The sequence below is a fragment of the Podarcis liolepis genome (assembly GCF_965112155.1).
Source record: "Podarcis liolepis genome assembly, chromosome: 15".
NCBI classification, from domain to species: domain Eukaryota; kingdom Metazoa; phylum Chordata; class Lepidosauria; order Squamata; family Lacertidae; genus Podarcis; species Podarcis liolepis.
Window position 1 is genome coordinate 6,478,590 of NC_139566.1, and position 22,125 is coordinate 6,500,714.

Genomic DNA, 22,125 nt, shown 5'->3' on the forward strand with positions numbered 1-22,125 from the left:
CTTTGCTATTTACACCCCACACATCTTACTGGGTTGCCCCAGCCACTCTGGGGGGCAGCTTTTAACATATAATAAGAACATAAGAAAACATTATTATTATTATTATTATTATTATTATTATTATTATTATTATTATTATTATATCCAGAATTGCCATCAGATAGCTCAGGGGATAATAACTCCATGCCCTCCAACATTTCTCCAATGAAAATAGGGATATCCTAAGGAAAAGTGGACATTCCAGGATCAAATTAGAAACTGGGATGGCTTGTCTAAATCAGAGATGTCGCTGGAAAATAGGAACACTTGGAGGGTAACCCTGTAAAACTGTAGCAAACCGTTAATATTTTACACATTACATACTAAGGGGAGTAAAAGGCCAGAGTATTTCTGTGCCATTGAGAAAAGATGATTTTTGTTTGAGGAAGATGTGTATCAATATTTTTCTTTCTTTTAACCAATCACAGCTAAGAAGCTAATATTGTCCTTCCACCCACTAAACACATTGTTTAAAGTCCTTATGGACTGGAAACATTACTTTCTCTTTAAAACAAAAAAGAGTTCAAGGTTATCAATAGGCTAGCTCATTAAGCCACAAATATACAAAAGAAACAGTGCATGGTGTCTTATTTTTGCATATGATTTTAATTATTACTGTTGCCCAAACAGAGGCCAAAACAGAAAACAGTTAACTTTCCTCCCCAAATTATGTTTCTGGGTGGAGAAAAGACACTGGAATTTCAGTGCTAGACAGAGAAAATATTTGAAACAATTTTATATAGAGAGAAAAGCATTCAATAAGCTATCCCCCATCCTTCATCCACTTCTTTTGGCCAATGATGACTCAGAACAGAAGATGGTGACCCTTCAGCCAACAAACGCATCTTCCTCAGGAGTCTCATGTTCTCTACTTCTGCTGCTGTGGCCACTGAGGGGTTTGCTTCGTCTGCTGTTGGCAAGGGGGTGGGATGACCACAGGAGGTATGCATGGAGGTGGGACGACCACGGGAGGTTGTTTGGGGCACTGAGCTGGGATGACCACAGGAGGAATGCATGGAGCTGGGATGACCACGGGAGGTTGTTGTTGGCAGCCTCTGTCCTCATGGCAGGAACTTCCACCCCTGTGGCAGGAGTCCTGTGGTTTGTTGTGGCAGGAGTCCTGTGGTTTGTTGTGGCAGGAGTCCTGTGGTTTGTTGTGGCATCCTCTATCGTTGCGGGAGCACATCTTGATATCAGTCAAATCTGGAGTCCTGTGGGAAATGAAGAAACAGCCTTTCAGAGAAGGCCCAGCAGAAACATACCTTTCTTATTCTTCCACTCAAAGCAGCTCACATTATAGTGACCTTCCCTTCCTGTAGGAGGCATCTATAATGTTCTGTCTGTGTTAGAAAATGATACCCATTCCTAAATGGAGCTGGTGTGCTATAGTGGTTAGAGTGCTGGACTAGGACCTGGGAGACTCAGATTTGAATACCTGCTCACCTATGGAGCCCACTGAGTGACCTCCGGCTAGTCCCACACTCTCAGCCTACAGAGTGGTTGTGAAGATAAGACGGGGAGCAGAAATACGCACACCACCTTGAGCTCCTTGGAGGAAAAGTGGTGGGATACAAATGTTAAGTAAATAAATCAACATTTTAACTGTGTGGGGCTCACCCAACGTACCCCAGGTTTGTATCATTCTACTCATCCTGTAAACCAAGTAATCCAGACTAAAGAAACTCCTGTCTTAGTTGACAATGCTCCCTAATATACCTTGAACCCTAGTTCTTTCAGGGCTAGTTTCAGACAGGAGGCCATTTCATCTGTACCTTGAGTTGCTGGGAATTTACCTTGAGCTGCTCAAATTGTTTAATTCAGTTTTTGAATCATTGGCTCTGTTTTCAATTGGATTGTAATTTGGTATTGTGACAATGCAGCTTTTATTGGATTTGTATTAAAATTAATAAAAATTATTATTAAAAAAGAGGTGCTGGGAGTTGAGTGTGGGACCTTCTGCAGGCAAAGCAGATGTTCTACCACCGAGCTGTGACTCTTCATATGTCCTTGTGTGTGTCACTCAAACGGTTGGCTAGATGCATTCTCTTTGTGATAACTCAGCTCTAACTTAGTCAAAGGTTCTTTTGATTCCTTAGTTCACCAATGCCTACAGTTTGTTGGTTTTCAAATATTTGTACCCAATGCCAATCCTTCTCAATGTAGAGCCAGTGAAGTCAATAGTTATGGCTAATAAAGGTTCGTTCATTTCATTGTGTCTATTCTAAGTCGAATGCATTTAGATGCAACCCAAAGACACCTAATCTGGAAACTAGGTTATCCCCATGCATCTTGAATAATCAACGTTCAAACCTCCCACAAATACAATCAATAGAGCAGGTGCTATCTCCAGACTTACCTCAAATGCCAACCGGAAAAGCTGCAGTAGCGAAGATCAGAAGTGTATGTCTGGATCCTTGGAGGGTGAGACCTTTTATACGGTCCCCTTGCCTTACTTCTGGGAATGAAATCCCTCTCTTGAGCAAGTGTGAGCAATATCATCCTTCAAGCCATGAGCAACTCTTGGATGGATGGGCCCCACCCTTTGGAAAAGTGTCACCAGGAAATAATGGGATCACTTTTGTAATACTGCAGGCACCTGACCATGTTCTGGGGCTGATTCTGTGCTGTGTAACGTAATTAATTGCCTTTGTTGGAAACCTGCAGATCAACAAACATTGGGCAACTTTTGGGAGAAAGAATGGCAGCGTCCAGTAGGACAGCCCTTTTGAACAATGTCTTTCTGGATGCCTTTAAGACACATCATGTGGAAGGTGATTCTATCCAACGTTTCCACACACCTTCCATTTTAGAACTATGTGTGACTAAACCATTTGGCTACAACCCCTAGCAGGCCCACAGGCCTAAATCTAGAGCATGGGTGCTAGAGTCTTTGGTGGTCCAGGAAATCCTAAAACCATGGAATATGGACCCTCCTGCTGTCAGAATTAAGCAGCTCTGAAGGTACAGCAGTGCGGAGAGACTGTGTGTAAGAGTCAACAAAGGGATTTAACTTACCATTTTTATCTCTGTTTATATCAGGGATTGTCAACCTGGTCCCTACCTCCTACTAGTGGAGGTTTCAGGATTCTTGGTGGGCAGTAGGGAGTTCTACGGCACAAGCTGAATCCTCCTTCCGCCGAGCACTGGGGGCAGTAAGGAAATTTTACCATCAAGAAAGATGTATTAGTGGGCGGTAGGTATAAATAGGTTGACTACCGCTGGTGTATATGCTGAAATGTTGTATTTTAACTTACACAGTATGTTGTGTAGCAACACACTATGATGCCATTGGGATGATGGGCAGTTAAGAAATGTAATAAATAATTGAGAGTAATTAATGAGCAATAAGAGCCGGGGGGCAGCCCCTTGTACATTTAGAGCAATATATTGCCATTTTAAACAGCCATGGCTTTCCCCCAAAGAATTCTGGGAACTGTGGTTTGTTCAAGGTGCTGAGAGTTGTTAGGAGACTCCAATTCCCCTCACAGAGCTACTATTAACAGAGTGGTTTAACAATCAATCCCTCTTCACAGGGAACCTGGACTTTTGTACAGAAAGGCTCTCAGACTGATAGGTCAGTGTGTCTGGCTATTAACGAGAAGGTTGGTGGTTCAAGTCCATCCAGGGATGGCTGTGAGATTCCTGCGTTGTTGGGGGTTGGACTAGATGACCCCCCCCCAGGTCCATTCCAACTCTACAATTGTATGTTCAAGCACGAGTTCTTTAATTTACAGGGTTGCGTCCCACTAAAGCTACATTCACATTTGATAAGGATGTTGGGAATTGTAGCTCAGTGAGGGGGGGAATTCAGTTCCTATGATTCTTTGGGGAAAGACATGTGCTTTAATAGGACTGCCATTAGCAGGATTTGGCTCCCCGCCCCTGAAAAAAGGTCAACAATTTGTTTGTGTCCGAATTTTCACTTCTTGAAATATGGCAACCCTAGCTTTTAAAAACGTGTTGGATGAGCTTTCAATGTATGATGATCATTCCTTTATTTCCCTACAATTGACTATGGGGGGAGAGAGGGGGAGGGAGGGAGGGAGAGAACAAGCTTTTGGCAGACATGGGTGACATTTGCAAATTCTACTTTGGGACTATTTTCCATTCTTCTCCAAAAGATGACTTTTAAGAATCCAGTAAGAAGACCCTGAAAAGGATTGTTCTGTTGGACCACACCTTTCATTATCCCCCCAGAATGATCAATGTGTGTGATTGTTGATACATAGGAATTCTAAGGGCAATTACATTACGCAGTGCAGAATCAGACCCTGACTTGTCATGAGTTGCACGCTGCATTGCAAAAGTAATCTCATTATGTTCCGGTGATACCTTTTCCCTGGGGTGGAGCCCATCCAGTAACGCATACAAATCATCGCATGAAAGTCCAGCTTGGCTCACTCTTGCCCAAGAGAGGAATTTCATTTCCGGAAGGCAGGTGAGGGACTGTATAAAAAGTATCTCACCTCAAGGATCCAGACAAGACTCCGGTGATCATTCCTATTCTAAGGATTCCAGTTTACATTTTCAGTAAGTTTGGGGATTCTACCTGTTCTGTGGATAGAATTGGAGGGCAGGGGTTGGAACTGATCTTCTGAAATTGATGGATGGGGTGATTTATGTCAAGGGAAGCCATCTTGGTGTCCCCCAGATGACAATGGACAACAACTCCCATCATTCCTGTTCATTAGATGAGCCGCCAGCTGGGGCTGGTGGGAGTTGTAGTCCAATGTTCCGGAAAGCACCACTTTGTCCATCCTTGGAGCTGTGCAACTCTGAGTCCCTTTAAAGGGGAACGTTGTGAACCTAAGCCAAGGGTAACCAAGGTGGTATCTTCTAGATGTTTCAGACTACAAATTTCACCAGCCTCAGATAGCATAGCCACTGATCCAGGAAGATGAGACTATAACAGCTAGAGGATATTTTTCAAACTGTGTTTTTGTTGAACCTTCTTGTGAGATATTTTTTCTAGTTCACTTGAATAATGTTCTTTGCCTAAAATGTCTAGAAGGTTTGAGAAGCCACCCTAATCTACTTAAAATGTGAAGACTTAAGAAACAGACATTTGCATTGGACCTTTGCTCCATAGGACTCCAGATCTGACCGACATCAATATGTGCTCCATTTAGGAATGGATTTCATTTTGTAACACAGACAGAACATGATAGCTGCCACTCACGGGAAACAAAGGCTGCTAAATAGTACACTGCTTAGAGTGAAGGAATAAGGAAGGTATGCTCCTACTGGACCTTCTCTGAAAGGTTGTCTCTTCATTTCTCACAGGACTCCAGATTTGACTGATATCAAGATGTGCTCCCGCAACGATAGAGGATGCCACAACAAACCACAGGACTCCTGCCACAACAAACCACAGGACTCCTGCCACAGGGGTGGAAGTTCCTGCCATGAGGACAGAGGCTGCCAACAACAACCTCCCGTGGACATCCCAGCTCCATGCATTCCTCCCGTGGTCATCCCAGCGCAGTGCCCCAAACAACCTCCCGTGGTTGTCCCACCTCCATGCATACCTCCTGTGGTCATCCCACCCCCTTGCCAACAGCAGACGAAGCAAACCCCTCAGTGGCCACAGCAGCAGAAGTAGAGAACATGAGACTCCTGAGGAAGATGCGTTTGTTGGCTGAAGGGTCACCATCTTCTGTTCTGAGTCATCATTGGCCAAAAGAAGCGGATGAAGGATGGGGGATAGCTTATTGAATGCTTTTCTCTTTACATAAAATTGTTTCAAATATTTTCTCTGTCTAGCATTGAAATTCCAGTATCTTTTCCCCACCAAGAAACATAATTTGGGGAGGAAAGTTAACTGTTTTCTGTTTTGGCCTCTGTTTGGGCAACAGTAATAATTAAAATCATATACAAAAATAAGACATGGTGCACTGTTTTCTTTATATATCTGTAGCCTAAAGGGCAGGCCTGTTGAGATCCTTGAACTCTTCTTTGTTTTGATGAGAAAAACAGGTTTCCAGTCCACAAAGACATTAGGTGTTTGGTCATCAAAGGGCAAGATTGAAGGAAGGAAGTAAAAGAAACCTTGATGAACGTCTTCTTCCTTAAACAAAAACAATCTTCTCTGATTGGTACTGAGATACTGTTACCTTTTACTGACCTTGACATGTCATGTATAAAATATTAACTGTTTGCTGCAGTTATGTTACATACTTAACATTTCACATGCATTTTCTGGGCACATTGGAGTTTCTTTTTACAACTGTGGTTGTGAGGGTTGAATTTGGGGTAATAGGAAAAAAAAATCTGCCAAGGGGATTTAACTGGCTGCACCAGTCCTAACCAGCTACTGCAGCTGTAGACACAGCTGTTGGTGGAAGGAATAAGGTGCTTAACAAAGGCATCAAAGAGGTAAAGAGAGGCTTCATCGAAATCCAGGCTCAGGAGTTGGAGGGGAGATGGTCTGGGTGTGTCACATGAGGTTCCAGGACTTGGAGAAGATCATGTGTCACTTTGTCACATGAGATTCCTGGCAGACGTGCCAAAGGCTGTATCAACGCAGGTTGGGTGTGGAGGTTGCCAGGTACTCCTTTTTGGCACACCCGAAAGTGCGTGGGCCATGGAAAAAGCATGCCACTGTGCTGAGGCCAGGGTGGGGTAGGAAGGGAAGCAAGAAGAAACTGTGAACCCCTCCCTCTCGCTCAATACTAGAAATCCAGGCAGCTGGGTGTCAGGAGATGCAGAGCAGACAAAATTATATATAGTTCAGATTCAAGGCCTTCGACTGATTGTTGATGTCTCACCAATCAGTCGATGTCTCACCTTAGCTATCAATGCTATCAGTCGAGGTGTTTAGTTAAAGCATTGATTTTAATTTTTATGTTATGCAAAAACTAGTCATTAAGACTACAGTCTTATGCCTACTTACTAAAGTCTTAGAGCAGTAGTTCTCAAAGTGGGTGGCACTGCTTTTTGGGGTGGGGCAGTGGGATTACACTAAGAGGCAAGGGGGAAGCAGAGGGGGAGGGAAACTGGAGGTTTTATTTATTTTCCATTCTTTATAATCACACTTTCATCCAGGGATGTCGAATAACTTACAGAAAAATAATTCAGTCAAAAATCTAACAATAACATGCATCAAAATCATCCTCCTATTCGTTATGCGTAACAGTATACAGTGGTACCTCGGGTTACATATGTTTCAGGTTATATACACTTCAGGTTACAGACTCCGCTAATCCAGAAATAGTACCTCAGGTTAAGAAGTTTGCTTCAGGATGAGAACAGAAATCGTGCTCCGGTGGCGCGGCAGCAGCGGGAGGCCCCATTAGCTAAAGTGGTGCTTCAGCTTAAGAACAGTTTCAGGTTAAGAACGGCCCTCCGGAACGAATTAAGTTCTGAACCTGAGGATGCTTGGGTTGGCTTCCCCCTGTGCTATCCAATTCCTATAACTTGTCCATTTATTCAAAATCTTTTGACATTTGTTTTCCCATGTATCTTCCGTCATTACCTGTTCAAATATATCAGATTGTATGTATTCAAAAAACTGGAGGTGTTAATGACTGAAAGGCTGGCATCACTGTATCAAGTTAATCATTTTCTTCTGAATTAATTAAACTAAATAGTTTTCAATGTGCAATTAATTGCTCCTTTTTTGAATTTTATTTTGTTTTTTCCTTCCTTCTGGTCACACAACCTGCTGTTTTGAATAATACTTTTCAGAGTAGGGAAAGGGGCACGAGGGATTAGTTTGTGGAACCAAATGGATGGTGGCTCTGAAACGTTTGGGAACCCCTGTCTTAAAGAAAAGGTGTATGATAGAGGTGAATGAAATTATGAGCTGTGTGGAGACAGCGAATAGGGTTCTCTCTCTCTCTCATAGTTCTGGAACTCAAGAACATCCATTGAGGCTGAATTTTGGTAGATTTGGGACAAACTGATGGTGTGGAGAACGTGGAGCCACTTTCATAATCACAGAACCCATTGGGACTATCCATTGAATCTGAACAAATCTGGAATATTCAGGACAGACAAAAGAAAGCTCTTCTGCAGACAGAGTATAGTAGTGATAGCCACCAACTTGGACAGCTTTCAAAGAGGATTCCATAAATTCAGGGATCAAAGAGTATGACTGCATGACACAAGCCTTTAGGCAATGGCGTTAAGCAGATAATTTTGCTGCTACTGAATGTCAGGATGCTGTCAGCGGCTCCTGGCTAGTTGCCCAGGGAACTATTAAGACAAGGAAAAGTTTCCTACTGCCATTTTTTATTTCAGACTTTACAGAGAAAGGCTATACGATACGATAATCTATATTGTCATTGTCCCATACAGAACAACAAATTGAAAAAATCTACATCAGACTTTCAAAAACCCACAAGCCTGCTATCCCAGCTATCCCAGCCTGCTTAGCCCCCTAAAAACTCTGATACCCCATAATTAAATACAATATACTCCCATAGAGACTATGGGTTTAAAACCAAAATTGCATTTGGATAGAAACTGTTTCTCAGATGGCTAGTCCTAGTCTTTGTAACCCTGTACCTTCTTCCAGAAGGCAGAAGCTGAAAGAGAGCATTTCCAGGGTGCACACTATCCTGCACTATCTCTGCAGCTTTTTATGACACCTGGAAGCATAGATTTGATCCAAGGTGGGAAGAGTGCACCCAATTATTCTCTCCGCAGTCTTTACAACCCTGGACAGCATTGTTTTTTCCCTGGCTGTGCAGCTCCCAAGTCACACACACAGACCATAAGTTAATACACTCTCAACAGTACAATGGTAAAATGCCATCAACAGGTCCTTTGAGAGAACCCAGCCTCTTGGATAATGGCATTGTCCCGGGTGAATCTCCACCCCCACCGTCTCTCCCACTTCCTCGTCACTTCTACGGGTACCGCTAAGTGCCCTCTGTCTTTGAGCTCTTTGCTCTCCTACTTTTAAGTCTCGCCGGGTTCTGGGAGATGGAGGGTCTGGAACGCTTTCTAATGGCAACGTGTCAGCTGGGTGTTGTTCTGGCTGTCCCACAATTTCCCAGCTTCCCCCTTCAACTACCTCTGAGCTGTGACCTCCCTCAAACCGCTGTTGTAAAGCTATATTGTCTTCCTTTCACTCCTCCCTGGAAGGGTCCGGATGGGGAGGCAGTCTCCACCATTCCTCCTCTGTCCAGGCCCTGAGACAGAATGAGGTTGTTTTGACCTAGGGAACAGGGACATCGGCCAAGTGTGGGTTAGTTTCACATGTCTCCCTTCAGAAGTCCATTCTGTTTCCTCATTCATTTGCATTTTTGTTAAAAAAGAAGTAAATATTTGTTTTGTTTTATTTCTTTGGGAATATATATGGCTCAGTCAAAGAGCTATCTCTTGAGCATCTCCAGGTCAGACGGTCTTCCTTATGAATAAAAAATTTAAGGTCTTATATATATATATAATAAATGTTCATAAATGTACCAGTCTAGCACGCACATACATATGGGGACCACATATCTGGAGCAGCACAGGAAGACTGTCCTGAAATCATTTTGACTCCCAAACTGACCAAATGTTTGTTCTGCAAGGAGGGAGGGGGTGAGGGAACTTTCCCATTGTCTCAGGAATTAAGAAATCACCATCTCAAAGGAATAGCCAGACTACCAGGAAAGGCAATCAGATAAGGCATTATCAGAAAACCTGGCAGACAGAAAAAACAACAACATTCAAATTTCTGTTGTAGACCACCTTTTCTGTGATGTAGGTATGATGTTTGTGTGGGGTGGTCTTGGGTTACACCCCTTCTGTGATGTATGTATGATGTATGGAGGGGTGGCCTTGAGCTCCAGGGCAGGGAATTTAAAATGCCTATATAAGAGCAGGCACACCTTGGTTCTGGGTCCTCCTAATTTCTTGCGTGTGGAGGAGCACCCTGTTACAACAGTTCAATAAAGATCAGGCTTTGCGAGTTGCTTTGCTTCTCAATATTCTCTGGTTGGCCTCTGTTATTTTCTGCGACCGATGGAGAACCTGCAAAGGACTCTATAAGGGCTCTTGTGTTCCCCATAAGGGAATAAGGGCAGATTTTTGTTTATTACACTTACATCCTTGTGCTTGACTGAAGGGAAGGTAGAGAGGGGTTTGTGGGTGAAATGAGCCTATGGGGCAAAGATAGCACAGGACAGGCAAATCAATACCATACATTTAAAGTACATTCAATGTGCATTTAAAGCACCTGACTTCCTCCAAACAATCATGGCGACTGTAAATTGATTCTTTAGGCAAAGTCATGTGCTTTAAATAGGCTGCTCCTTTTTTTCTTTTTCTTTTTTTGGAACAGAGTCCATGTTATGATGGAACAGGCGCCCTCTAGCGGTACTTTCCAGATTGTTGTTTTGAGGAACATTTCCAGCTGCAGGAAAAGGTTTCTGAGGACTGGAATCGTGCTCTGTTTTCAGGAAACGAATTGTACCTCAGTGATCGATCCAGTGCCAGATTTACGTATAAGCTAAACAAGCTATAGCTTAGGGCCACACTCTCTTGGGGGCCCCAAAAATTTTTTAAAGGGGAAACAGCCACAATGTACATTTCCAAAATATAAGATAAAAAACAAATAAAATAAAACCTACATACAGCAACAGTGTTTTATGTTGTGTAGGCTCCTATGATGTAAGTCATGGGCCCTGCCTGCTAGCCTGCTAGCCTGCTCCCTAAAATATCACCAATTTGCTCATTTCCATATATAGGGTGCCTATATTCTGCATGGACTGGTTGCATGGCAATATGCGCAAACGGCTTTAGATACCTATTAGGTCCATAAATTACCATATAGCATATATTCAACACAAAAAACAGCGACAATTTGTTGTTGACAAAGGACAGCTGGACATATAAAGGGCCCCATTACCTTCAGTAGCTTAAGGCCTCATCCATGAAGATAGTCCCTGCTTCCAACTGCAGCATCTCCAGGTGGGACTGGGAATGCCCTGTTTGAAACTCTGGAGAGCTGCTGTCAGGCATTGTAGGCAACACTGAGCTTGATGTTCTAGTGGCCTGACTCTGTATAAGGCAGATTCCGATGTTCCTAGAACTGTCAGAGTAAAGGATAGATAGGAAGACAATACATCCAATCAATAGAATTGAAAGGTACCCAAACAGATCTATCCTCATTACCAAGTAACAATTCTCTGTTTATGCTCATGAGGAGCTTTGCTGGATGTTGTGACTACTGATCTGGGGTCTCCTCTCCCCTGAGCATTTAGCATGTTCCTCCAAATCTGGAAAGAAGAAGTTCCTCAGTCTTCTTCCAGCTGCTGGAATGTCATTGGCCAATTGCTTCTGGCTTCTGGGATGTTCCAACTTCAACATCAACAGGTGAGGTTCAACATGACCCACTTAAGCCTGTGGCTTCCTGGCACCTCACCGCAGAGTACCTGAGTGGAACATCCAAATCCAAGAACAGTTTGACCTAAAGCTGGATGAATCATTCATTCCAAACATGGCAAGTCCGCAGGAACATTCCATTCCTGATCCCAACATGCCTCCTGCAGCCAAATAATCTCTCTCTCTCTCTCTCTCTCTCTCTCTCTCTCTCTCTCTCTCACACACACACACACACACACCTTGACTGGTGGAGGTTGTTCCTTCTTTTTGGCCACTAGAGGGAGAAGGAGACAATGAAACTTGGAGAACAGTTCCAACATAAAAGAGTGGCACACCAAATTACTCTATGTCTCTTGGAAATAAATCGCTCCATCACAGTTAACATAGTTTATTATTTATTCATTCAATCATTAAATTGGTACAGTGGTGCCCCGCAAGACGAATGCCTCGCAAGACGGAAAACCCGCTAGACGAAAGGGTTTTCCATTTTGGAGGTGCTTCGCAAAACGAATTTCCTATGGGCTTGCTTCGCAAGACGAAAATGTCTTGCGAGTTCCTGCGGGGGTTTTTTCTCCTTTTCCCCCTCTTTTTCCCAAGCCGCTAAGCCACTTAACAGCTGATCCGCTAAGCCGCTAAACCGCTTATCAGCTGATCCGCTAAGCCTGCTAAGCCGCTAATAGCACTAATCCGCTAATCCTTCAATGGGCTTGCTTCGCAAGCCGAAAAAACCGCAAGACGAAGAGACTCGCTGAACGGATTCTTTTCGTCTTGCGAGGCACCACTGTATAACGCTTTTCATCTGAAGAACACAGGGCAGTTCCCATCATCTAATGGCCTAATGACACAAAAAGACCTCTGCTGGGTCAAGCCAAGGGTCCATCTAGTCCTGTATTCCATACCCTCCAACATTCCTCAGATGAAAATAGGGACATTTCTCCCTCCCCCCTAATTGACTCTCCTCAACTCACCATTTTCTTCTGTGTCCCCCACCACCACCACCAACAGAGCGTTTCCTGTCAGAAGAAGTGCCGACACTGCTTCGCAAACAGGACATAGGACACATGCCCTCCGCAATCTTGAGGGAAAACCCTAAATCCAAATTTTATTATATTTTATTCCAGGCATAGGCAAACTCCGGCCCTCCAGATGTTTTGGAACTACAATTCCCATCATCCTTAGCTAACAGGACCAGTTTGAAATCATGTAAAATGGTGAGCACCCTCTCAAAACCCTTTAAACACCCTCTCTGCAGCTCTCTCTTCAATCCATAACAAAAATACTGTTTCCAAAAATATTCACAACCAGAATTGAAGCTCTGGGGCAGGCAGGAGGCTGGAGGATGTGCAGGGAAGCAGCTGCTGCTGCACCACCCCACACACCAGCTGTTAGGCGGGGAGGCGAAGCAGCCTAAACAAAGCCCCGCTGAACCTCAGGTCTCTTTGGGGCTTCCTTTGCCCTCACTGACATACTCTTCGGGCTCTGCAGAGGTTCTCCTCATGAACCACAAGGACTCTCCAGCTCGCTTCCACAATTTCTGGGTTTGAATTCAATTGCTTAGTTATTATTTTATTATTTCCTGGTGCCACATGAATACACTGAGCGATACACCAGACGTGCTGCCTTTTCCTTCCCCCTGTGCTGTCTCCTAAGTTGCTGAGATTTCCCATAGCCTAGCTCTTTGCTCTTCCCCTTTCCTTTTACCTCTCCTCTATCATGCATTCCTTCCTCTCTGATTGGAATGTGCTGGCTTTGATCTTCCAGCTGGTTGAGCATGTGTGGGTTCTTCCTTTGGACCCGCCCTGCCCAGACTCTTCTGGTCAACTCACCTCTAGAGCATGAGCAGAGCATAACAGAAGAACTTAAAGTAGTCTGCTGGATTAGGCCAATGACTCACCTAGTCCAGCATCCTGTTCTCACAGTTCCCCAGATCACTCAAGAAGGAACCCTCAAGAAAGACTCCAGCACATCTGTGGTCCCTGAAGCTGAAGTATTACTGCTGGCTAAGCCAGGTGAGAGTGGCTATTGGTGCTCTAACCCTCTGCGAGTTAGGGACTTATCTTGCATGCAAAGACAGACTCCGGCAGATGGACTGAAGGAGACCTATAGTGGGTCCAGTGGTCAAGAAGGCTGTTTCTGCATGTGATGTAGAGGGAAGTGAGGGGGAGGTGGAACTGGTCAATGTGGCAAGGAGAAGGAAAACTCTCATCCTAAACCTCCACTGCCTTCTGGGATATCTTCAGGAGAAGAAAAGGCTAAGGAGTAAAACCTATACAAATCCAGATTGGAGTCCCTTAGATCATAGAATCATAGAATCATAGAGTTGGAAGAGACCACAAGGGCCATCGAGTCCAACCCCCTGCCAAGCAGGAAACACCATCAGAGCACTCCTGACATATGGTTGTCAAGGCTCTGCTTAAAGACCTCCAAAGAAGGAGACTCCACCACACTCCTTGGCAGCAAATTCCACTGTCGAACAGCTCTTACTGTCAGGAAGTTCTTCCTAATGTTTAGGTGGAATCTTCTTTCTTGTAGTTTGGATCCATTGCTCCGTGTCCGCTTCTCTGGAGCAGCAGAAAACAACCTTTCTCCCTCCTCTGTGTGACATCCTTTTATATATTTGAACATGGCTATCATATCACCCCTTAACCTCCTCTTCTCCAGGCTAAACGTGCCCAGCTCCCTTAGCCGTTCCTCATAAGGCATCGTTTCCAGGCCTTTGACCATTTTGGTTGCCCTCCTCTGGACACGTTCCAGTTTGTCAGTGTCCTTCTTGAATTGGGGTGCCCAGAACTGAACACAGTACTCCAGGTGAGGTCTGACCAGAGCAGAATACAGTGGCACTATTACTTCCCTTGATCTAGATGCTATACTCCTATTGATGCAGCCCAGAATTGCATTGGCTTTTTTAGCTGCTGCGTCACACTGTTGGCTCATGTCAAGTTTGTGGTCAACCAAGACTCCTAGATCCTTTTCACATGTACTGCTCTCAAGCCAGGTGTCACCCATGATAGGATGGTGCCTAATATGCCTCCTTCTGGCAGCCAAGCTGGTGCCAATCGTACTGCTTTGCTTTCCTGTGGACCACATCAGTAAGGCAGACAGGGGAGTCTTGTCATCTGGGCAGCCTGAGACCACAATGCGCACTGCCCAGTCTTGCGAGCCAGGGAGGTTGCTTTGTTGTTGCTAACACAGCAAATTAACTTCACCTCGGAGGTGCACTCTCAAGACACACAGATGCCAATTGCCCCTTAGTGTGGAGGTACAGTGCAGTCATCATGGCTAGCAACTATTGGTAGCTTTCTCCTCCATGAATTTTTCCATGAATTTTAAAGTCATCCAGGTTCTTGGCCATCTTTGCCTTCTGTTCCAGATTTTAACTATGCTTCCCTGAATATTGCAACATTCATCTTTATTGAATATCCATGAGTTCTAGTGCTATGGGGGGGAGGGAATGACTTTTTTTTCTAACTGCTGCACCAGCCAGCTGCTCCTGACAATGATTTTATTACTGCATTGTGGGAGGTTGTTTTTTTTTAAAAAAAAAAACTTTGGTTGGGATAATGTTGGGACTTCCTTAGCAGCAGGTGGTACACAAATTTAATGAAGCTGAACTTAAAAGAGGCATGTGCCAAACGGATTATGACAATGGAATTCAGGTGGCAGAAAAAGACATCATAGATGTGTTGATTTTGAGATAAGCTTTATTCTCTCCCATGCATTAAGGGAGATTGAAACAAGGAAATCAGCAGCAGTGGGTGGATGAGGAAACACCCATCCACCACAAACACACACACACACACACATTCATAAATTACATTGAAGAATGAGCCACACACTGAACATTAAATGCTATTGAAGAATGAAAGTGCAAAGCAACATGCAGAAGTGTCCTGAGTTTAACATGTCGTTGTCAGGATGCTGATGCGAGGTAGCAAAGTTCGCTTTTCTTGGGTTGCTTGGCAAATGCTGCATTTTACTTGATGCTTGGCAATGGGCAGACCTGCTTTGTTTGCCCAATGCATGGTGGGACGACAATGGGGCACTTGGTCTGCGAGGATCCACCACCAGATCCGCCGCTGCTGCAACAGACAGCTCCGCCACTGCCGCTGCTGCAGCACACAGCTCCGCCACTGCCACTGCTGCAGCAGACAGCTCCGCCACTGCCACCACCACTGCTTCCACCAGGTACAACAATGGTTTTCCCACTGCCGCCACATCCTCCACTGGATCCTCCTCCGATCACCTTAACCCCACCTGAGCTTCCACCACCGGATGAGCTACAACAAACGGCACCACCGCTGCCACTGCCGCCGGACGAGCTGCAGCATACTGCACCGCCACTGCCGCCACTAGCTCCACAGCAAACCCCTCCAGATCCTCCACCAACAACTATAGGGATCTTTTGCTGGCCACCTCCATATCCACCTCCATATCCACCACCCATTCCACCTCCAACACAACACCCAGAAGACTGGCCACTGCCGCCGGATGATCCACAGCACACTGCGCCACCACTACTGGCTCCACAGCAAACTCCTCCAGATCCTCCGCCAACAACCATTGGGATCTTTTGCTGGCCGCCTCCATATCCACCTCCGCTTGGTATAATGATGACTCCGCCGGACTGTCCGCCATATCCTCCTCTGCCGCAGCCTCCACCTCCACCTCCAGAGCAGCAGCAGCAGCCGCCACTTGAACTGCCGCAGCAGCAACAGCTGCCCCCACTTTGTTTTTGCTGGCTCATCTTTCGGCTTTTGTGTGGTGCGTTAGACCTGGAAAGTGGATAAAGCATAGTTAATGCACACTGCTGGCTGCAATGCTCATTTCTCAAAAGGCCTCATTCTCATGGTGGTCAACTTGTGTTCAGGATGCAGCACCAGAGAGTACAGGTGGCGATGTGTTGGATCACATGGTTGAATGCATGCATGCATACATAAATACACACACAAACATACCACCTTACTCCATATTTTCATCTGAAGAATGCTGGAGGGTAGGCCATTTGGGTAATGGTCACAAAGAGGACGCAGGTGGAACAAGGAGCCTGACCCAGGTGAAAACAGGAGGGGGGGAGAAGGCCATAAGCTGAAACTCAACATGTGAAGAGACACTGCCCCCTACTGGGATTCAGCCAAGCAGCAGACCCCGCCACCTGCACTCTCGTTTCGCCGCAGCTGCAGCTATGCCCCTATCCCTCTTGTTCCCCAACTAACCATAAAAGGCTGTTTATTTCCTAGTGTGCCCTTCTTTCCCAGGGCCATTTTTCAAGCAGACCACTTCCCCTCCCTCATTCATGGATTCCATGCCTCGCCCCGGGATCCAAATTATTTTCCTCACCTCTTCTCAGGTTACTTAGCAGTTCCCCCTACATGAGAGTCACTGCTGAAACAAAGGATTCTTATCACGGAGGATCCTTCCATTGGGTGATCCTTGCCCTGTGATTTAAATTGGTGCAACCCAGTGACCAACTGACCACCTTCAGAATCCCTAGCTTCATCTCTCTGTTTCCTGTACTTTCTGCCTTGATCTGTTTCTTCAGTGCTACCTGGTTGGTTGGCTGCCAGCTAGCAAGCCAAACCATATATCTGGTGTAGATACGGAGGCCAGATAATGTGAACAACATGGCTCCCCTGCAACAGCTAAGCAGGTCTGGCCCTGCAAACAGGGAATGGATGTATAAGGCTTCTTCTGGGAACAATTCCTCAGTGAACCTTTGTCTGACAGATTTATCCCTTGATAATCATAAAGGATTAAAATGTCTCTTGGAACAGGTTTAGGTAAGGATGCAATCTCTGGCTTAGCTGCAGCTATCATTCAAGCATTGCTGTTGGGGAGGACACACCAATTCATTTGCTGTGATCTCAGCTGCTTAGGTGCCATCACCCATTCCCGAATACAACAATCTTCTGCGTGTTTGTGGATACAGTAGCTACACTGCATGCCCGCATTTCACCTCCGAACCTTAGCAGCAAATACATATACAGTGGTACCTCGGGTTAAGTACTTAATTCGTTCCGGAGATCTGTTCTTAACCTGAAACCGTTCTTAACCTGAAGCACCGCTTTAGCTAATGGGGCGTCCCACTGCCTCTGCACCGCTGAAGCACGATTTCTGTTCTCATCCTGAAGCAAAGTTCTTAACCTGAGGTACTATTTCTGGGTTAGCAGAGTCTGTAACCTGAAGCATATGTAACCTGAAGCGTATGTAACCCGAGGTACCACTGTACCCAGAAACAAATCTGGGCTCCTTTGTGCCCTAGGTATGGAGCTATATTGGTGCCCACCCATATTTCATGAAAAGGAAAAACCATGTTGTCATCATAAATGACTCTCAAGTGGGACATTTAACAGAACAAGCCTATAAATGACTACTCAAAGGCAAACCTCACAGAGTTCAATGGGGCTTACTCCCAGGAAACTGGGTACACAGGACTGCCGCCTAAATCTGGCATGAGAGACAGAACTTCTGGCCATATTGCAACTGCCTCTTTCTTACCTTTGACAAGGTGCCAGCAGAAAGGCAATAACTTTGAGGTTCCACACTTTTCTCAGAAGAAAGCCCTACTTAAATCAACGGTCCCTATCTCCCTGGCAAACTTGCAACGGTGTGTGTGTACTGGAAATTGGCCGAAGCGGGAAAGAAACAAAGGAAAGCCACTCGGCTATAGTAAATTAAGAGGCTCTCCTGACATGTCTCAGCCAGCACATCAACTGAAAGGCTGCTCTCAAGGCAAGCAGGAGTGGAGTGCCGGAAAAGCAGGCATTCTGTGATGTATGGCCCTGTAATGGAAAGCCACACTGCACAAGCTAACCACCAGCTTTGCCAGCCAAGTGGGGAAGGGACTCCACAGGGCTCCTGCGATGGCCAGTGCAAGCAGCCAGATTCGTTCGCCGAACCGCCAACGCACCCACAGTCTGGGCCCTGGGTGGGGGCAACCTAGCCAACCACTAGGTATTTCCCTGCCTGGACTAGAGAACAGAAGAAGAACTCTCAACAGATTCTCCTGTTCCTCACTTAAATCTAGATGGATGACCCTCTCCCTCCATTGATTGTAAAGGAAATCTATACTGTATCAAGAATCCAAATCAACCCTTTGCACCACGATCCTACAAAATGAATAGTATATTGGTTAAAGCTGCAGATGGTTCCGTGCATTAAAGAGAAGGAAGATTATCAGAGATCTAAGCCTTGAACTTACCTCGTTGGACAAATGTGGAAGAATGAAGGACACGCTGCAATGGATTCGAATGATGTTCTTGCAGACCAGAGCTCCTCTTTATACCCATTTTCTGGCCGCTCCTATGGGAAGTGAGGCACCCCAGGAATGGTGAGTGACACAGCTAGAATCTCCCTTAACAACCGGTCTCATCAATCCCAAGGTGTCAGACACGTCATAGGAGATCCATATCTCTCTTTTGTATCACTCGCTATTTTTATGGGACGTAAACAGCTTAATGAAGGTGCTACACCTAATGAGTAAGTTCCTGCTTTGTAGCGGTGCCTCACATGTTTGTGGGGGCTCTTGATGGGTGACATATGCAAGGACTGGTTTTCTTTAGGAGAGAGGGTGGCTTCCGACAGGTTTAGGCAAATCAGTCAAATCAGGCAAATTACCAAGGTGGTTTATTTTCCTCACCAGAACTCAGTTCCGGCACCTCTCAGGTGGGTGCCAATGCTATTCTAAGAGAATGGGGGTGCTATCTGTGTTGAGTTCCAGCACCTCTTTTTTATAGAAAAAAAAGAGCACTGGTTATTACAGTGGTACCTCGGGTTACATACGCTTCGGGTTACAGACTCCGCTAACCCAGAAATAGTGCTTCAGTTGTTTTAAGAAGTGGCAGAGAGATATTTCTAGATTTGTCTGGCAGGGCAAGAAGCCCAGAATAAAATTTAAGATACTGCCAGATGCAAGGGAAAGGGGTGGATTTGCCCTGCCAGATTTTAAACTTTACTGTGAATCAGCAGCTTTTTGCTGGTTGAAGGAATGGCTATTTCTTGAAAACACAGACATTTTGGATTTAGAAGGTTTTAACAATGTATTTGGATGGCATGCATACTTGTGGTATGATAAGGTTAAAGCCCATAAAGCATTTAAAAATCATATTGTCAGGAAAGCTTTGTTCAACGTTTGGATAAGATGTAAAGATTTGTTGGAAAATAAAAACCCAAGGTGGCTGTCACCAATGGAAGCAAAAGCTTTGAAAAGGCTCAATATGGAGGCCAAATGGCCGACATATTGTGAGATTTTGGAGCAAGAAGGAGATAAATTGAAATTGCAGAGTTTTGAAGAATTAAAGGATAAAGTGAGAGATTGGCTCCATTACTATCAGATAATGGAGGTATACAATTTGGACAAGAAAATTGGCTTCCAGGTGGAAAAGTCAAAATTAGAAACAGAACTGTTAGAACCCAAAACTAAGAATCTGTCAAGAATGTATAACTTGCTGTTGAAATGGAATACTCAGGATGAAACGGTGAAATCTGCTATGATTAAATGGGCACAAGATGTAGGACATAATATCATGTTTGCTGACTGGGAACAGTTATGGACCACAGGTATGAAGTTTACGGCATGTAATGCCTTAAGAGAGAATATTATGAAAATGATATACAGGTGGTACATGACCGCAGTCAAGCTAGCAAAAATCTATCACTTGCCCGATAATAAATGTTGGAAATGTAAGGAAACTGAAGGTACATTCTTTCACCTTTGGTGGACGTGCTCTAGGATTAAGGCTTTCTGGGAAATTATATATAATGAATTGAAAAAGGTATTTAAATATACCTTCCTGAAGAAACGAGAGGCCTTTCTCCTGGGCATTGTCGGCCAATTGGTGCAAAAGAAGGACAGAACTTTTTTTATGTATGCTACAACAGCAGCAAGAATACTAATCGCTAAGTATTGGAAGACACAAGATCTACCCACTCTGGAAGAATGGCAGATGAAGGTGATTGACTACATGGAACTGGCTGAGATGACTGGCAGAATCCGAGACCAGGGAGAAGAGTCGGTGAAAGAAGACTGGAAGAAATTTAAGGACTATTTAAAGAAATATTGTAAAATGAATGAATGTTAGAAAGATGTTGGATAGAAACTAAGTGGTTTCCAGCTGTAATGCTTTAGGAGATATGAAAAAAGGATTATAAATGGGTAAAAGTTTAATGGTAAGGATTTGCTGAACTAACAAATTGAACTGGAATACAAAGAAGGGAAGTATGAGGCGGTCGGAGGAAATAAGGATATGGAAGTTATATTACTAAAAATTGATGTGTGTTTTTAATTGTTTATTATTTTGTATGTTTATTTTTCGTTTTTTTTCTTATATCCAGTTTTTTTTAATAAATATCTTATAATAAAAAAAGAAATAGTGCTTCAGGTTAAGAACTTTGCTTCAGGACGAGAACAGAAATTATGCTCCGGTGGCGCAGCAACAGCAGGAGGCCCTATTAACTAAAGTGGTGCTTCAGGTTAAGAACAGTTTCAGGTTAAGTACGGACCTCTGGAACGAATTAAGTACTTAACCCGAGGTACCACTGTACTGCACTTATTTTTCCATAAGTTAAGAGACAGCGGTAGTGTGATATTTAGAATGTCAGACTAGGACCTGGGAGACCAGGGTTCAAATTTCCACCCAACTATGAAGTTCAGTAAATGTGGCCTTTGCTACCTCATAGGGCTATTGAGGGGATGGAATGAGGAGGGTGAGGACCTTGTAGGCCACCTTGAGCTCCTTAGAGAAAAAGGAGAGATATAGATGCAACCAACTAATCAATCAAATCTCCTCCCTGCCATTTCTACGCTAATCTGCATTAAGAAATAAAAAAGAGCAAGTAGATTTAATGTTAGACACGTTAGGTTGTACCCTATTAGATTCTGCTTAGATTAAACCTATTGAAAACAGAGGGCATAAATTTAGTCATTAATATTGGTTGGTATACTCTGAATATGACTAACATTGGATTCTCTGAAGCAAAGGATATGTTCACACATTTCACAGAGCACAAGTGCCAGCTGCTTCCACACACGTACACTTGTGTGAAAGAGCGTACACTTGTTAATTTGTACGGCTCAGCAACTGTGTACACAGATACATTGCCTGTGCACTGATTAAATGTTACATATATGTGTGCAGACCAACTGTTTGTGTGCGTGGAGACACAGATTGTGCGGACAACCCTAATGTCCTCAGAAAGACATAACAGGTCAAGCTACTTCTAATATAGTATGAATCTGAAGTGGGATAATATGAAATGGACACATACAGTTTAATTGGGTATTTTTAGAACTATGCCAGTCCCAGGTATGACTTGGAGCTTGATTGAGCCTCCAGTGGCCCCAGTCTAAACCAGGATGATCTGGGGCTGACCAGATCCAGATCCCAAAGCTGAACCAAACTGGGAGGGGGGGTCTTAGTCTTACACAGTTTTAATTAGGGTTTGACTCCCTAATTAAGCATGTGAGGGTGGTGACACAGCCTATTTCTTAGTCTCTGACTCTCCTGCTGTTTAACAGTCCTAAATCACTCCAGCTGGACATGATCTGACCCAGGGTGATTTGTGGTTTCCTCAACCTTCTCTGGCTGAATCTCAAGTTGATCTAAACTGGTCCAATTCAGTTCGAGATCTGGGATCACAGCCACACATTAATGCTTTTGAATAACAGTTGATCGAAATCACAAAGGGGAGAGCGCTGTTGCACTCATGTCAATCTTCCACGAAACAAAAAGGGCACGTGGTAAGAGGATAGGACATTGAGTTTGTGCTTACATT

General features: G+C 44.4%; 1 protein-coding gene and 2 long non-coding RNA genes across 3 annotated transcripts; 1 reads left to right on the forward strand and 2 right to left on the reverse strand.

The window, feature by feature from the left end:
- Positions 1-626: 626 nt before the first annotated feature.
- LOC310694352 lies at positions 627-3,065 on the reverse strand. Its single transcript, XR_014519612.1, has 2 exons — positions 2,396-3,065; positions 627-1,250 (listed from the first exon to the last, which is right to left on the reverse strand). It is a non-coding gene; the product is annotated as an uncharacterized lncRNA (long non-coding RNA).
- A 1,192-nt stretch (positions 3,066-4,257) lies between these two features.
- Positions 4,258-5,922, forward strand: LOC310695067. Its single transcript, XR_014519909.1, has 2 exons — positions 4,258-4,569; positions 5,323-5,922. It is a non-coding gene; the product is annotated as an uncharacterized lncRNA (long non-coding RNA).
- A 9,116-nt stretch (positions 5,923-15,038) lies between these two features.
- Positions 15,039-18,707, reverse strand: LOC310694281 (uncharacterized protein). Its single transcript, XM_083477382.1, has 2 exons — positions 18,554-18,707; positions 15,039-16,127 (listed from the first exon to the last, which is right to left on the reverse strand). The coding sequence occupies exon 2, from the start codon at positions 16,097-16,099 to the stop codon at positions 15,329-15,331; it is 771 nt and encodes a 256-aa protein (XP_083333508.1). The 5' UTR covers positions 16,100-16,127; positions 18,554-18,707; the 3' UTR covers positions 15,039-15,328.
- Between the last annotated feature and the right edge of the window lie 3,418 nt (positions 18,708-22,125).

Excerpts from the sequence above, each read along its gene's own strand:
- LOC310694281 (XM_083477382.1), bottom strand. The coding sequence starts at position 16,099 with ATGAGCCAGCAAAAACAAAGTGGGGGCAGCTGTTGCTGCTGCGGCAGT.